Source organism: Pogoniulus pusillus, chromosome 18 (assembly GCF_015220805.1).
Source record: "Pogoniulus pusillus isolate bPogPus1 chromosome 18, bPogPus1.pri, whole genome shotgun sequence".
NCBI lineage: Eukaryota > Metazoa > Chordata > Aves > Piciformes > Lybiidae > Pogoniulus > Pogoniulus pusillus.
Window position 1 is genome coordinate 23,284,265 of NC_087281.1, and position 15,958 is coordinate 23,300,222.

The window sequence follows — 15,958 nt, forward strand, 5'->3', positions numbered from 1 at the left end:
CACTGTTTCTGGGCTTGTATTTGTTTTATTTCATACAGGTACATCATCCATCCATGTATAAAAATAGTCTTTCTGATGAAGCCCCAGTCTCCATTCCCTGGTATCCCTTGCAGGCTGAGTGCTCACTCCTCTGTCTGCTTGCTTTAGATGATCTTTAACCCAGCTCTGCAACCCTACAGGCCAATAGCAAGGCTTGGGTTTTCATGTATTTTACTCCACTGCTTAGCCCTCCATGCCCATGAGGAGGCACAGAAAACCCTGGCCCTGGCAGAGGGACACTGCTGCACACCACACCTGCACAGACAGGAGCAGACCTAATACAAGGGGTAAGTGGCCTGGCTCTCCAAGTGCCAGCCTCTTAGTCATACTTTAGCAGTGGTGGAGAAGACAGTACCGAATCTGCTTGCTGTGGTCATCCCAGGCTTGGTAGCTTGTTCTCACATCCACCATGAGGAGCTTAGCCTTTGCTGTGTCAAGAAACACTATGGCTGATTTGCAGTTAGTGCCAGCTGCCTGTCTCAGACTGACAGGGAGAGGAAAAGAGGATCTGAATTTTGTATTGCTTCTGAACCAGCCACAGCACATCTTCAGCCTTGTCCATCTCTAGTTTTACCTGTGAGGGCAAATGATGAGGACCAGCTCAGGCCCAGAGGACCCCAGAGGGGAGCAGGCCATGCTCCTCCATGTCAGCACATGGTGAGGGAGAAGTGCACACTGAAGAAGGGAAGGAGCTTGGTCATTTGTGGCCTGACCAGAAAGGACGGCTTGGTAAGTGGGAAGAGAAAACACCTGGATCATCAGGAGAAAAGTACAGAATGTGTTTGTAACCCAGGTCTGACAAGGAAGGAACATCACCAGGGGCAGCAGAAGGGCACAAGGAGACCCCCAACTTCTCTCCAGAGTCTCTTTGAACTGGCTTACAGAACCACAAAACCAGAGAGCAAGAGACAGCATCTGAAATGACAGCCTCCAGAAAGAGCCAGGAGCCATCCCGTGCAGTGCTGGGGCAGGGAGCCCTTGCAGCCACGACCATCCCAAAGGCCTCAGAAGAAACATCCCAACACCAGCAGAAATGAGGACAAACCCCTTTCCAGTAGTAGTAAAGAGGAGTTACAAAGGGCCTGGCAGAATCTGGGCTTGCAAGAAGGCCATACCCTGCTCAGCACTACCCCTCCTGTTCCTGAGAGCTCAAGCTGGGCAATATCGGCAGCGCATGGTGTGGGCTGCCACAAGCAGCCTGTTACCACTTGCCTGCAAGGCTGGCCCAACACAGCTCTGCTTTCACATACCCGTGGGTACTGTCTGCACTGGCCAGGTGGGAGACAGCTCAGAGCCAGGTGAGGCTGCCACACCATGCTCAATGCCCAGGGGTTTTGTTGACATGGGCACTGCCCTGGGAGCTCTTCCCTGCTGCCCAGCTTGTGCCAGCTCAGCTCCCCAGGGTGCAGTTCGAGGGGTTTGCCAGCACAACGACCTGCCAGGGACCAGCTCAGAGTCCTCGCAGCTCACAGCTCTGTCGTCTTCCTGGGCTCGATCAGGACAGTGTTGAGCATGCCCACCTGACACTCTGGGTCTTGGAGCTTCCGTGCAGCTTGAGAAGAGCTTTGGCACCAGTTTGATCTCTGGCGGCCCCTCTGCCAGTTCCTCAGCATTAGGAGGACAGTGATGAGGACCAGTACTGCTGTCAGCACTCCAAACACTAGCACTGTCACCAGCTGGACTTCACTCAGCCCTGAGTCCCTTTGGGTCACCACTTCCTTCACAGAGATTTTCAACAACCCTCCCCCCGGCTCTTTCTCGCTGTGGTTGGCCGTGCGCTGCCCGGTGACTGCAGTCCTGACAGGCTCCAGCTCTGTCACCGCTGGCATCTCACCGGTGGTGCTTTTCACAGCCCTGCCATTCTCGTGGTTGCCAGGGTGGTAGGGGGGAGCCCAGGTGGGCTCAGGGACGTAGACTTCGCAGGTTTTGCCAGTGAAACGATCGGGACACAAGCAGTCATAGTCATTGATGCGGTCGTAGCACTTTGCCCCGTTCTTGCAGGGCTGGCTGGCACAGTCGTTGATGTTGATGGTGCAGAAACGCCCTTCAAAGCCCACCTGGCACTGGCAGGAGAAGCGGTTGATGCCGTCGTGGCAGGTAGCACCGTTGGCACAGGGACGCATCAGGCAGTCATCCACATCCTCCTCACACAAGTCCCCCACGAAGCCGGCAAGGCAACGGCAGGTGAAGTTGCTGGCAAAGCCGTTCTCATCTTGACACTGCCCCCCATTCTTGCATGGAGACCTGCACGGAGAGAGCGAGGAAGAGTCATGGCCCTGCAGAGCAAGCAGCTTTCCCCAGTTCAGGGAGGTAGACACACAGAGCTGCTCAGGTGGCAAGTTAGTCCAGCAGCTATCTCGAGGAGACTAGGGAGGAGTTTCTGCCTCCACGAGTGAGAGGATTTAGAACCTCAGGCCATTGCTGTGCATGGACCCACCACCAGCCAGGGAGGAAATGTGCCCTTCTGATGCTCCCCAAAGGCCTGATGGCTGTCAGCTCATCACACGTACAGCAGCAAGGGACGGGCATCTGTTCAGATTGCAGCAAGGACCTTGCCCATGGGACTGTATGGTGCACACAGCCAAACCAAAGTCAAGGATGGCTTTGTCTCAGCTCTATTAGCACATGGAAATGCACAGGTAAGGAGCCAAGCTGGGCCACTGCTTGGCGGCGCGTGACCCAAAGCTAAGGCTGGCTGTAATCTCACTGCCCTTGCTACCATGTCTCACCCTGCCTTCTCACATGGCCCCATCTTCATCTCACAGTCCTTCCCATGGAAGCCTTCTGGACACAGGCAGGAATACTCCCCATCTCTGTCATAGATGCACTGAGCCCCGTTCTGGCATGGGGACTGGTGTTCACAGATGTGTATGTCTGAGGGGAAAGAAGAAGGTGGGAATTAGAAGAAAGGGATGATATGGTCAAGTCAATTCAAACACAGTCTGTCAAACCCAGTGGGGATGGAGAAATGTCAGGAGCTTCTGCTGCCTCTCCAACAGACACCTGCAGCAGTAGGGCAGTGTCTATGTGGTGCCTCAGTTCACAAAATGCACAGGCTTAAGGGTGCAGAGAAACCTGCATGACATAAGATGCTGTGCATGCCATCTAGCTGGACAGTGCAGTCCCTATGGCACAGAGAAGGCTCTCAGACTGAAGGAGGGGTGTCTACCAGCCACCTGCTGAAGGCAAGAAGCTTCCCAGGGAAAGCAGGAGGTGCTGCCTGGAACCTAGCTGTGGGGTGAGAAAGGCATTGAGTTCATCTGCTCTGTTTCCTGAGTCTGGCTGGCATGGTGGCAGCCATTCCCATGCATCCAGACAGCAGGTGCCAGCAGCTTGGCCTCGTGTGCAGGAAGGGGACAGTGCCAGCTGTGGCAGCCAGGCAATATCCTATCTCCTGTGCAGTCCAAACAGCATCACAGAATCACAGAATGTCAAGGGTGGGAAGGGATCTCAAAAGACCATCTAGTCCAACCCCCTGCCAGTGGCTTTTGGCTGTGCCAGCTCACCTGTCCGTGTAGCGTGTGCTGGGCTCAGCTCTGCCCTCACAACTGGAGGCTAGGATGCCTGGCTGGTGACTTACCTTTGTCACAGAACTTGCCAGCCCAGCCAGCGTGACAGATGCATTGCCAAGGCTGGTGGCAGGTCCCGTGCAGACAGCCCGGCATAAGCACGCAGTCCTCGCAGTGCTCGCCCGCCCAGCCTGGATCGCACCTGCAGGAAGACAGGGCACGGCAGTGGGTAAAAGCCAAGCAGGTGCTGTGGGAAAGCTGGCTCTTCGCCATGCAGGGTGCCCTCAGATATGGTGGCACTGGGAAGTTCTCCAAACCACCTCCCTGAACCTGCTGACTTCCTCCTCCACAGGAGGTCAGTACTGGCATCTCATCTTTCAAAGAAAGCCAGCGGGCAGAGCACAGTCAGGCTCAGCCTCTGCAGCCATGAAGGAGGAGTGGGCAGAAACCAGAGCTCAGCAGCATTGCTTTCAGTGCCCATGTCCCACTGCTCTCCCCAGCCATCCGTTCTCTATACAGCACTGCATATAGCTCAGCAATTCCCTCATGCAGCCTGAATCTGAACTCCCTGAAGGAAAGGGACAAGAGGCCTCTGAGGTCCACATTTCATTGCATCTCTGTGCACCCTAATGTAATTTTTCATCTGAAGTGCACCACAATCCAGCTGTGAAACCTTACTTGCCATGGCTAGCATATGGAGTAGAGTTATCAGTCAGCTCACAGGGGCAGTGTGATGGGAAAGCCTGCAGCACACAGTGAAGCCAAGCTGTGCTGCTCCAGTGGCTTCCTTCAGACCTACCAGCAAGGAGGTGAACAAGTGATAACATCCTGAGAGCTAAGTGGAGGTGGCACCAGCCACAGAAACATCTGTACTCAAAACAGCATGGAATTAAACCTAACAAAACCAACACAGGCTCTAAAGTAAGCAAGGAAGTTCATTCTCATGGCTGGGGCTCATTTCAGTGTGATCTGTGGTGAGAGGTGTTTTGCTAGGCTGGTCCAAGGCTGCACTGTCACACCTAGATTGACTTGTCACTGGAAGTTGTTCCATAGAGATGAGGAAAATGTTTGGAGGTTATTTTTTTGGGGGGGTTTAAGTATGTTAATGAGAGGAGTGATACCATGTGCCTGATGAGGTCTGGGGAAATGCATTTATACCTGGACAGCCGTGGGCTAACACGAGGTTGTGGACCTTGCACATCATAGTACCCACAAGGAAGCAGGTGCCATCAACTCTTCCCTTTCTCTAAAAGGGAGATGGCCAACCTAAAAATCACTAGAGAGGGGCTCAGGTAAGTGGTCAAGTCTCTCTGACTTGGGGGTGATTTTCATGGGGTACTGCCAAGCTGATGCTCTGGGAAGCCTGAAGTCTGAGTCAGCAGCTCATGCACGCCTCCACCACTAAGACCTACTTGCAACATGGAGAAGTGCAGCATCTCCATCTGAGGCTTTGCAAAATGAGCCCCCCAACCAGCCACTGTCACCAAAAGGGCTCAGGAGGAGCAAATTCTTTGCAACTGCAACTGAGGCCCCAGCAAAACCAGAGCTGGATGCTCCCTGATGCAGTGGTCAGTGTGGTTACAGTCACTGCCAGGCCACATCTGCTCCACTGGGCAAGAACAAGTGGCCCAGGCATGGTGTGACACTGGGGGCTATGCTGTAAAATGGAGCTGAGTGTGCCTCATTACAAATGAGGCAGCAGTGGGCAGTCTGTCCCCTTGCAGTGTCTGAGCCAGCCCAGAGAAGCCTGTTCCTCCTAGGGCTGCCCTGCAGGATGGGGACTCTGGATGGCACTGCAGTGGGACAAGAGGCAGTGTCCAGGGCCATGGAAGCCCAGGGCAGCCATGTGGTTTCTTCTGAGCTTTGTTTCTGTGGCATCTGGACACCAGATGGATCTGGGATGCCAGGGTTCACACTTGTACTTGCAGTATCCCCCTTTATGAAAACACTCAGAGATCCCCACCACAGTCTAGGCTTCCAAGAGGGGACATCTGATGGCTTTAGATATTTATGTGCACAATGGAAGTTCTTCTTTCCCATGCCTCCAGAGAGAGCATTCCTATTTCAACCAGTGAGGAGGCCAAGCAAACTGGCTAACCCCCAAGCTTGCCCTGCTGCCTGATGACTTTCCCCATCGTATCTGAGCCTGAAGGCTGCCTCCCACCACGCAGGCAAGGCCAGCCTCCCATCCCAACAGTAAGTGCCCAGCAGAGCAACACTGATCAGTGGGTGGTGGTGGGAACCCTGGAAGCACTGGAGCAAAGGCTGGAGCCAAGCTGTGGGATCAGAGTTTTCTACTCCAGAGGGTATCAGGTAAAGAGAGAACAGAGGTGTTTATTCCAGGCATGCCTGAGCAGAGGAGGGAGCACTTCAGCTTGGAGAAGGAGCGTAGGCACCAGGGGGAAAGCACCAAGAGAGAGAAAGAGCAATTACAGTCAGGGGCAGCAGGAGTGGAGAGCCAAGGAGAAGCCATACCTGCACTTCCCATCCTGGTCACAGCAGCCGTGGGCGAGATTACAGCGCTCACTGCAGTCATCACCTACAGAGCAGAAGACAGGTGGAGCTGGGTTAAGCAGAGATCATAGATGACTCAGGAGCTGCCTGTGGCCCTGCTGGCTCACAGCACTTTTTTCCTTCATGAATGTTTTGGCTGTCCTTCCCCTTAGCCTGCCCTTCCCCAGAACTGTAAGGTGGGGGACCTTCTTTTCACTAGGTGGATGCCACACAAGAGCTGAGGACGTTGCAGTCACTCAAGTTGTGATAACACTATTGGATAAATTAGACTGCTTCAAAACTGTCCAGTCTCTGATCATCTTCCCTGCCTCTCTGCTGTTTCACTTAGACCTTGGGGCCTTCTGGGCAAGAGCTGGGATTGCCTATGCACTAAAGCAACCTATCTAGTAGGACCTGACCCATCTAGGACCATGGTCCCATGGTCATTCAGCAAGTATGATGGGAAAGCTCAGGAACAGGTATTGCAACAGACACAAAGGCTTCAAGGGCCTCTGCTCTCCACCAGGACCCAGCTGCCAACACTCGCCTTCTGGCATGCTGAGGAAGGTCTGGGCATCACATGGGGCCAGGTATCCAGTTCTGTTTATTTATTTAAAGGCCACAGAAGCTGTAATTGAGCCATGGCCTCACTGTGACACTTTTCATCCACCATTTGGCACTGGCCTGCTTTCTGCAGCCAGGTGTCCCTTTTCATCTCCACCTTCCCCTCTCGCTCATCACTTGCATCTCAGCCCCACAGGGAGCAGGCTCACTCCAACTCTACAGGCAGTAGGGTTAGAACAAGTTCAGGAGGCAGGGCGTTTCTCCAGGAGCCCAGCATGATCCCAAGCCAGGCCTGGGAGTTGAATGCCCTTGCTTGCCTGAGCCACTCCATCCCATACTGGGGCAGATTAAAGCCTCTATGCCAAGAGGCACGCTCAGGTGTTCCCCAAGCCATGTGATGTGCTGCCTAGTAAGTGAGCACAGGGAGAAATCCTCCATGCATCCATTTTTGCTGCTGTGAAGTAGCAGGTCCCACTGCAGGTCCCTAAGCAATCCTGGTGGAGATGGAGTAGCATCCTGGGACTGCTCAGCCCAAACATGGGTATCGTTGCCTTTCCTGTTTGTAATTGTTTCTCTTGGCAGACAGCTTTAGGAATTCATTGCTTACCCAGGGCAGGGGAAAACAAACTAATCTTTGGGAAGAGATTCTGTCTCTCAATATCCAGGCTTAGCTGTTCAGTTTTGAGATCTTCTTTCACCCTTGCTCTGCCTGTTGGAACAGGCTTATCAGTTTAGGGACTCATTTACCCTAACTCAGAGACAAACCAGTGGGACCTATCACTATTAGTCTGCTCTGACACTGCCACCTCCATGGGCACCAGAAAGAGGGTCTCTACAGTTGCAGACAGTCGCTCCCCAGGTGCTGGGCGACTGAGCAGCATTTTCTGGTCTTCCAGGTCAGGCTAGCTCTATTTTGCATTCAAAACTAAGGAGACCTCAGCAATGCAAAGGACAGGTTTGGAAAGATGGATATAAAAGAGAGCACATGTCTACAGAGACCTACCTTGGGCAAGCTGGTGATGGGCCAAGAGGATCCAAACTAAGGACATGAGCTGGAGACAGAAGCTCCTGAGCATGGTCAGTGTGGGCCCACCGAGATGAACACCTACAGAGAGAAAAAGAGCAAGCTCAAAAACAGTTCCTGGCTCGCACCACAGCTTCACTTCATGCATCCCTTCCTCTCTGCCACCTGGGAGTTTTGACTTGAAACATTTCATTTTGTACAGACTTGTCACTGCACTCGTCTCTGTCCTTCCAGACACCTTCCTCTAAAGCAACTTTGGAACACTAAGAACTAAAAGCCTTTTAAATGTGTGCAGGAGAACCGAGTGTGCACGCTCAGTCTTGTGCACAAGCAATAGCTCAGGCTGTTACAAGCTGTCTTGGAGCACCAGTCTTTGCTAGCTGCTGTCACAGAAGCAGAAGCCTCCAGAAATACCAGCCCCACTGTAAAGACCTGTTTCTTCCCTCCCTAGATATGGAGGGCTTCTTGTGCATGCTTCAATGAAAAGGTAAGTTGACTCTTTTCCCAGTGCCCAGGCTGCTTTTCAAGCCCTTCAGGAGACTAGTAGATCCAGCAAGCAAGCACCTCAGCAGTCAACAGCACCCCACATTTCATCTTCCAAGCAAGGGAAAGAAGCAACAAATAGGCACTAGATCTGGGCTACAGCCCCAGGTAGGAAAGGTACACATGCAGCTCTCCCTAGGTGTGGTTCTTTCCCCTGGCTGTCCTGCAGCCCCTGTCAGCCCAAGGTCCAGGCACTCATCTATTTTCCGACTGCCTCCTGCCCACTTGAAGTAACATTAAATACTTTCCAAAAATGTTTATTCCCTCCCAGCCTTCTGAGGTTGTTGAGGGCAGGAAATTCGAGGGTGATACCATAAATACATTACTATAATGAGATGGGAGGGGTTAAACAGTTCTGCTAGGAGTGGTGAAGGTATGGAGCAGACTCCATCCAGATGCGTGGGTGTGAAGGACAGGGGCCACTTTAAGCTTGACTCTTTAGCTCGGGAAGGTTGTGTGGTGTCAATAGCTGCATGAAAGACTTCTCAGATGGGGACAGAAGTCCTCCCACTCCCCTGGTTCTTGCTAAGGGCTTCACCCACCTGGACCAGCCAAAACAGCCTACAAAAGTCATGATGCTGTTGGAGCAGCTCTCCAACAAACAATCCATCACCAAAAAAAGATGCAGCATTTCAGAGGGGCTACAGGATGTTACTGTCACTGCCCCTGCCAAATTCCAGCATGGATTGCTGCAACCTCCCTCCTTATAGTCCCCTTGTCACCATGCTTGCAGGACCCTCCTTTGCCTCCTGACCCAAAATGCTGGGCAGTGGTGAACAGCTGCTGCATTTCAGGGCAGGGTGAAGCAATTGCTATGAAACTTCTAGAATAATTTGGCGATGAATGGTCGGTATCCTGTTCCTTCAGGGCCCTGAGCAGATCAGCCTCGACAGCGCAGTGGTCATTTTTCCCCCTCCGGCTTCCCGCAGCCTCCTCATTCAACGCGCGGAATCTCAGACCTTCTGACACAGCCGCCCCACGGGTGCTGCTCTCGGCTCCCACTCAGAGGCCACCTCGGACCCCGGCAAGGTGCTGGGGGCATCCGCGGTGGCAGCTGTTGCCCAAGGGAGATATAAGCAACACCCGGCAGGTCTGTCCTTGGATCACAGGAAGATGGAAGAGGGAGCTCCCTCCACCTCACTTCTCCGCTACCATCTAGTCGGGCTGAGGTCTTCAGCCCCCGAGGGCCTGCGGGTTATTACGGACGCCTCCGGGAGCTATGAACCTCCTCCCGCTCGTGGTGGTTAAGGACCTCCACACGGCTGGAGGCTGCGAGGGACAACCCCAGCAAAGGGCTATCGGCCTAGCCTGGGGGACACCAGAGACCCCTTCCGGGCTAGGGATTTGGGGGCAGGCGTGAGAAGCAGAGACAGAGGATGCCGCACTGCTGCTGCTCGCCGCTCCTGCCCCCTTCCCCCCACCCCCGCAGCTTTGGGACTACCCGGAGCCCCCGGTGCCCTAGGGAGGTGCGCGGCCATAGGCGTGACCCTAACCCCAGGGCCAGCTAGAGGGGACACTCCGCGGAGCCCCGCACCGCTCCGGCCCCGCCGGTTCCCCGTCGCCCGGGGTGGCGGCGGCAGGGCGCGGGGGAAAGCCGGGAGAATGCGCTGCCAGTGCCCGCCGTGCGCTGCCCTCTGCCTCCCTGCTCACCTCGGCGTCGCGGCGGGTCGTGGGGCTATCGCGGGGCGCCGCGGCGGGGGGCGGCCATTCCCGGCGCAGCGGCGGCGGCGGCGGGGCTGCGGGGCTGCGGGGCTGCGGAGGCGCGGGGCTGCGGAGGGAGCTGCCTCCGCGTGTGCCACGCCGCTCCGCCCGCCGCCGCCGTGCAGCCCCGGCCGCCTGCCAGCGGCTGCGTGTGCCTGCACATCCCCGCTCCCTCCCCGGGACATCCCGCCTCTCGCCGCCCCAAACCACAGGCAGCCCCCGGCCCGCCCTGCCCGCTCACCCCTGCCCTGCTCCCGCCGCCGGAGGCGGGGGCGGGGAGCCCGGCCCGGCCTCACGCCTGCCCGCCTGCCCCGCACCCCCCCGGGGAAGGCGAGGGGTGGAGGGAGGAATGAGTCTGAAAGGGATCACCGGTCCCGTCCCCCGGGAGCGGCCCACGGAGGATGGAGGGTGACCTGGGATGAAGGTGACTCCTGGGGCGCCGCTGTGCCGGGGAGACCCCGCCCGGGGGCAGGGGGTTCCAGTGCTCGCCCCCACCGCGGTTGCACACGGACGCAGCTGGGCAGCGCCTCTCACGGGGCACTGCCGCCCCGCAGCGCGGTTCCTCTCTCAAAAATAGGGGCTGGATGATCCAAGGCCTCGTTTCACTCAGGTTATCTGACATAAGCGAAAACACCTCCTGCAGCCCCTCCCTGACGACTCCAGGAACGCTAATACACCTCACTGGCAAACAGCAGAATTAAGAAGCCCCACCCTTGAAGCAGAGGTGTAACGGGGAATGGTCACCCCACAAGAAAGAAGCCACCCAGCGAAGCTGTGGTCCCTGGCACTTCTCTTCCTGCTGCTCACAAGCCCTGGACACCAGAGCTTTGATGGACAGCAAGGCAACTCCGTGAGAAGGGCTGGGGGGTCACATCTGTCCTGCTACTTGACAACATCACCTTCAAAGGTCCTTGCAACACTTGATTACAAATTCACTTCAGCTAGCCTTCTTCTACACTGCACCCCGTGAGCCTTGCTGTTTTCCACCAGGAAAGAAGAACCATGTCCTGCTGGCAACTACTTGGATGCCTCCATGTCCCATCTCATCTCACCAGGCAAAGCTTGACAGATGTGAATAACACTGTGGGCACCAGCATCCTGGGACAGCTATCAGCCTCATCAAAGCCCAGCTTTCTGCCAGCTCTTACTGTGGACCCCTGCTTGCTCCATCCTTGACAGGTCTGGACAGCACAACCCTACTGAGCAATACAATGGGAGCCTTTCACCCTGCCCACCACTGCAGAGGATGAGTCCTTCTTGCCTTTTTCCTGCTCTCTTGTTGTCCAGAAGCACTTCCTTTCCTTGCTGGCCTCTTTCTGGCTCCATCATCCCACCTAACTACTCCAGGGCTCCTGGAGGCCAGAGAGGTCCAAACCTCCTGCTGCTCAGGCTGCTCCATCTGCTTCTCAGGTATTTACGGGGCAGATGTGCAACAGCTCTGTTCTGAAAAGCTTCCTGTGGTTTTCTAGCTGTTCTCATCCCCAGTCCTTCATGCCAAGCTCAGCCTGTTTCTGAGTCCTGCTTCACACCGTGTCTGAGGCTTGCAGCAAGGTAGAGAGGGAGGCTGAGAGCAAAGCATAGCTCCTGATACTCAACTGAAAACCAGACAATCCTTCAGTCACTTCTGCTCTAGAACCTGAGAGGATCCACCTTTCTCTTCTGACCCCTACAACACCCTGCCTTGCACTCTTTGCTCTTCCAGTCATGGATGGTGACCAAGTTTTTACTGGTGGCACCTCCAACATGGAATGTAGGCTTCTCAGCTTCACCCTCACCTCCTCCTTCAAATCCCTCTGACCATATCAACAGCCTGAAACACAACATTACCTTCCACAACATCCTCACCTGCTCTTGCACTCCTCTGCTGGGATCTGCCCTGATTTTGACCACGCTGCACTGCAATGCAATTGCACAATTGTGCTCTTAACTCTCACCTGATTAAATGCACCTAAAAAAAACCCTCTGTATGCTGTGGGTGCATTTGAATGGGCAGGTAGGAGGGCACTTGTGAAAGGATCCCTGTGAATGTTGATATCCTCTAGTATCTGTGTCTGTGCCCACAACATAAGCACTGTGAGAGAGGGAGATGAGATCAGGTTGCAGTCAGTAGGGCAGGAAAAGTGGCTCTTCCCGTGTCACATCTCTCAGAGCTGAGAGCTGTGACATGGAGTGAGGGCTGTCCAGGCTGAGGAGATAAAGTTGGTTGCTGGCAACCTGAACACTGAGGCAAGGGAGTGGAGAACAGAAACCAGGATGGGGTTTCAGGGAGAGGAAAATGGGCATATTTGAGGCAATGGTGCTTGGGGTTTGAGCTTTAGTTTTGTGTGTGAGTATCACAGACAGAAGCAGGCAGATGTGTGTGTGTGTGAGAGAGAGTAATAAAGGTGGATATATAGCAGAGCAAAGGGACCAGAGGTGAAGCCCAAGCACCATGGACGTGTTCCTTTCTCAGCACTGAAGGGTTCCTGTCCCATTCCTGGGCAGAAGTCCTGAGACCCAGGCTTCCTCTGTCAGTCTCTGGACTGCCCAGAGTGATTCAAGCAAAGCAGCTCTATTTGCAGACCCAAAATACGGGTGCTGAGAGGGGGATTCCTGCACTTGGCTTAGACCTTGATCTGCTAGGCTCTTATCTCTGCCATGCCATCAGTAGAGGCATCTCAGTTGGAACAGCTGCTGGGTCAGAATTAGGAAGTTGAGTTTTTTTTCTAGCCATAAGTCTGTCCACTGCCTTTTCCCTTCAGTGAAGGAAACCTTGCAAAGCAGGGACTTGGACTAGGAACAGGCATGACCTGTCTCCCTCTCTGATGCATGCCTCCCCTGCCATTCTTCCAATGCACCATCACCGCTCCCAGCCTGAGGGAGGAACTACCTGTCAAAATCAGATGGAACTGCTTCCCTTTATTCCAGAGTCTGGAACCTGCACTTTGGAGGCAGCTGGACATCAAGAGTGAGAAGCAGATGCTGGGCTGAGGGAACATGTTGTCTGTCCTCTACTGAGGAGCTTCTCTGGAGCAAGGGAAGAAACTCTTCCTTGTGCAGAAGCCTGGAGAAGCTCGCCTCTTCCTGCCCACTCTAATCTCTTGAGAGAGACAGAGAAGTGGCACAAATCAGCTGGAGAAACACTGCAAATAACTGTGAGCTGCCAGCACAAATCATCATCCTTTTCTGCAGCTCTTGCTCCAGGACAACCTCTCTGCCTTACACATGGCACCAGCCTGGGGTCCCTTGGCTAAAACAAGTGTTCTCCCCCATCTCACCCCCCTTTGCTTTTCCCATTCCACCCTATCCCACAACAAACATCAGCAGCTTGCTGGCCCTGCAGCCATGTAACCCAACCCCAGCCATTGTTCCCTTGTCCCTAACGTCTATATTTGACTCTCTGCAGCACAGGGGTTCTGTATCTGTGTGTGTGTGCTTACTGCACAGGCACGCTCCAATATTTGTTCAGAGTCTCATTCCCCAGGCGCTCCAGATTGCTTAGAAATAGCTTCCATGGGCAGTAGGTGTTTGTGCCTGCAGCAGGGAAGTGGAGGGGGAGGCTAAAAAGAAGCAAGGAGAGGGTGGAGGTCAAAGGTGGCTCTTCTCTCCCAGTTTGCACCATCTTGATGACCTGCCACTCTGTGATGCATGGCTGGGTTGACAGACGACAACGCATACACGCAGCAGTAGCACTGGTGGCAGACACAGGCAATGACAGTAAAAAGGCCAAGCTGTGCTCTTGGTGAATCCATCTTGTGTTGCCCTTCCCTCAGTTTCACTCCTTGGTGGCAAAAATACAGTACAGTCTTCAAAAGCCCTAGTTCTGGTGGATGAGGACATGAGAAATGGCACTAGGGAAGGAAATAGCTAATTCCCTTAGCCTGATGGCTGTGTAAGGGGTGTCTCAGTGCATGACAGCTGCCTTGGGATCCAGCCTCCTCCATTTCAGTACTGTGTTAGGGTGTAGCCACCCTGGGTTACCCCAGGATGTATTTTGTGGTTTTCCAAAGCCTTCAGGAATGCTACCCAAGCCCAGTGTCACATTGCCTTATGACACTGCCTAGGTATGGCACAAGCCTCTTGTATTTGCATCTTCTGCAGCCTGCCAGGACACACAGCAAAGTCAGAAATAAGTGCAAGAAAGACTGCCCTTATCCTAAATGTGGATGATGCAAAGAACTCACTGCCACTGGGTAGCAAGACATCAGTTAAAAAAAATGACTAGACAGTCATACAGATGGCAAGAACAATAGCAAAGGACCAAAGAACTGCAAATCCTTCTGCTCCAGGGCACTGAAGATGATCTCCAGACCATGGAGTAAAGAGCAACTTTCAAAGAGGGTGGGTTCCTCAGTAATTCTGTGTAGAGCAGTGCTCATACCTTTCCCTAATCCATGGCGACCCAGCACTGGGAAAAGAAGGATGATAGGTGTGAGGAGGCACTATTCATACATACCTACTGGACAGAGGGTTGGTCCAGTATATGTTTCCCATCACCAAGGCCAAGGGCAGATGGACTATATAGATGCTCCAGGTGGTGTCTGTGAGGTGTCCTGGAGAGCTGATTCCCAGGTGTCCAGAGCCAAGTGTCAACCTCTGTCCAAGCTTCTGATCACCAGCTCACCTCTCCTCCACTTGGAACCAGCTGCAGAGTCCCTCTTCATCAGATCTGCTGTTTTCTGAGGGCCATCTGTACCCTGCACTGGCTTTCAGGAAGCTGCTGTCTTAGGGTTAAAATGTGACTATTTGCCTGTCTGCTCCACCAAAACAGATCCTCTAAGAGTAGGAGAGAGTGCGTGTCTTTGTCATGGACTTGAGCTCAGTACCCGGCAGCCTCCAAACCTGACATGAGGATCTGGAAAAGCAAGCTTAAGTCACACATTATTTTTGAGATGCACATCCCCTGAGTCTGATTTCAGTACTTCTATCCAAGACAGAACAGGGCTACTAAGGAAAAAAATGAGAAACAAAAGGAGTTAGACTTGAAGAAGGAGAGAAAGAATCATCTGAGGAAGGTGGCTAGAGAAAAGCACCCCCACAACTAAAACAAAATCAGCCATTCCCCTGCAAAAAGAACCCCATGAGTTCTTCACTGAGAAGGTGTGGGGCCGTGTTTTGTCCTGTGATTGCTGCCTTCTCTCTGCGTCCGTGTGACAGCTAACGCCAGAGCTCTCCCAAGGGCACAGGCTACAGCAGGGAGAAGATGTCTGCCAGACTTGCCCTTTGCTGGCACACACCCACAGGTGCCTCAAAGCCCACCTCTAGCCGTTCCCTCTCCAACCAGCAGCTAGAGCAGTGGAGCCTCTTCATCTCACCAGGAGCACACAAGCATCTAATGGGAGTCTCTTGAGTCGTTGAATGTTTTGGGCTTCCTTGGTGCTTGACTCCGAGTTTGCTCCTAGGTATTTGCAGTTGGAACGCCTGGATGTTTGCAGAGAAACCCTGCAGGAGAGCATGGCACAGCTGAATTTCAAGGTGCTTCTGCAGAACTATGGCCTGTGCTTAGAAAGGCTTGAACTCAGGGTGCAGGGGAGAAGAGTCCGTAATTAACAGCCGCAGGGGATGTGGACGAGCGTTTCGGGCAGGCGGGAGGTTAATTGCAGACTGGCTGGCTCCTTGGCCCTCAGCAGCTCCTGTGAGGCAGGGAGCAGCACTCAGCCAAGCACCAAACATGTCCTAGGGAAAGGTAATTCCTCCTCAGCTTGCCTGGGCCCGTTCCTATAAACAATGAGAGCTGCAGTGGGAGAGCAATGCTGGAGATGAAAAGAAACAAAAAGTCTCTCTGAGCTAGAGACGCTTGCTAGGCATGCAGGGGGGCTCCTCCGGAGACAACACAGCCACACGTCTGTCTGGAGGAGCTCATGAGCCCTTCCTCTGCCCTAGGAGGGCTTGGAGGATCAGCTCCTTCGCCCCCATTTAAGCAGCCCAGCATGCACTCTCCTCCCCTCTGCAGGGCAGACGCCTTGCCCCACAGCCAGAAGCCCTGTCTACCTGTGCTCACTGGGGAGACCCAGCATCACACCTAACCTCTCTGCCTCCTCCTTGTCCTCTCTGCTGAGATGTCCTCTGTCTTCCTTTCCGGGCACTTTTACCTCGGTCCGTTATG

General features: G+C 54.1%; 1 protein-coding gene across 1 annotated transcript; it reads right to left on the reverse strand.

Moving 5' to 3' along the window:
• DLK2 (delta like non-canonical Notch ligand 2) lies at window positions 1-9,908 on the reverse strand. Its single transcript, XM_064158768.1, has 6 exons — window positions 9,823-9,908; window positions 7,609-7,710; window positions 6,024-6,087; window positions 3,620-3,750; window positions 2,769-2,913; window positions 1-2,283 (listed from the first exon to the last, which is right to left on the reverse strand). Exons 2-6 carry the CDS (start codon window positions 7,679-7,681, stop codon window positions 1,506-1,508), a joined length of 1,191 nt encoding a protein of 396 aa, XP_064014838.1. The 5' UTR covers window positions 7,682-7,710; window positions 9,823-9,908; the 3' UTR covers window positions 1-1,505.
• Between the last annotated feature and the right edge of the window lie 6,050 nt (window positions 9,909-15,958).

Coding starts and splice junctions, on each gene's coding strand:
- DLK2 (XM_064158768.1), bottom strand. CDS start 7,681: ATGCTCAGGAGCTTCTGTCTCCAGCTCATGTCCTTAGTTTGGATCCTC. Junction 2,914..3,619: donor TGGCAAGTTCTGTGACAAAG/GTAAGTCACCAG, acceptor CTTTCCCCTCAG/ACATACACATCTGTGAACAC. Junction 2,284..2,768: donor GGGCCATGTGAGAAGGCAGG/GTGAGACATGGT, acceptor CTCTCCGTGCAG/GTCTCCATGCAAGAATGGGG.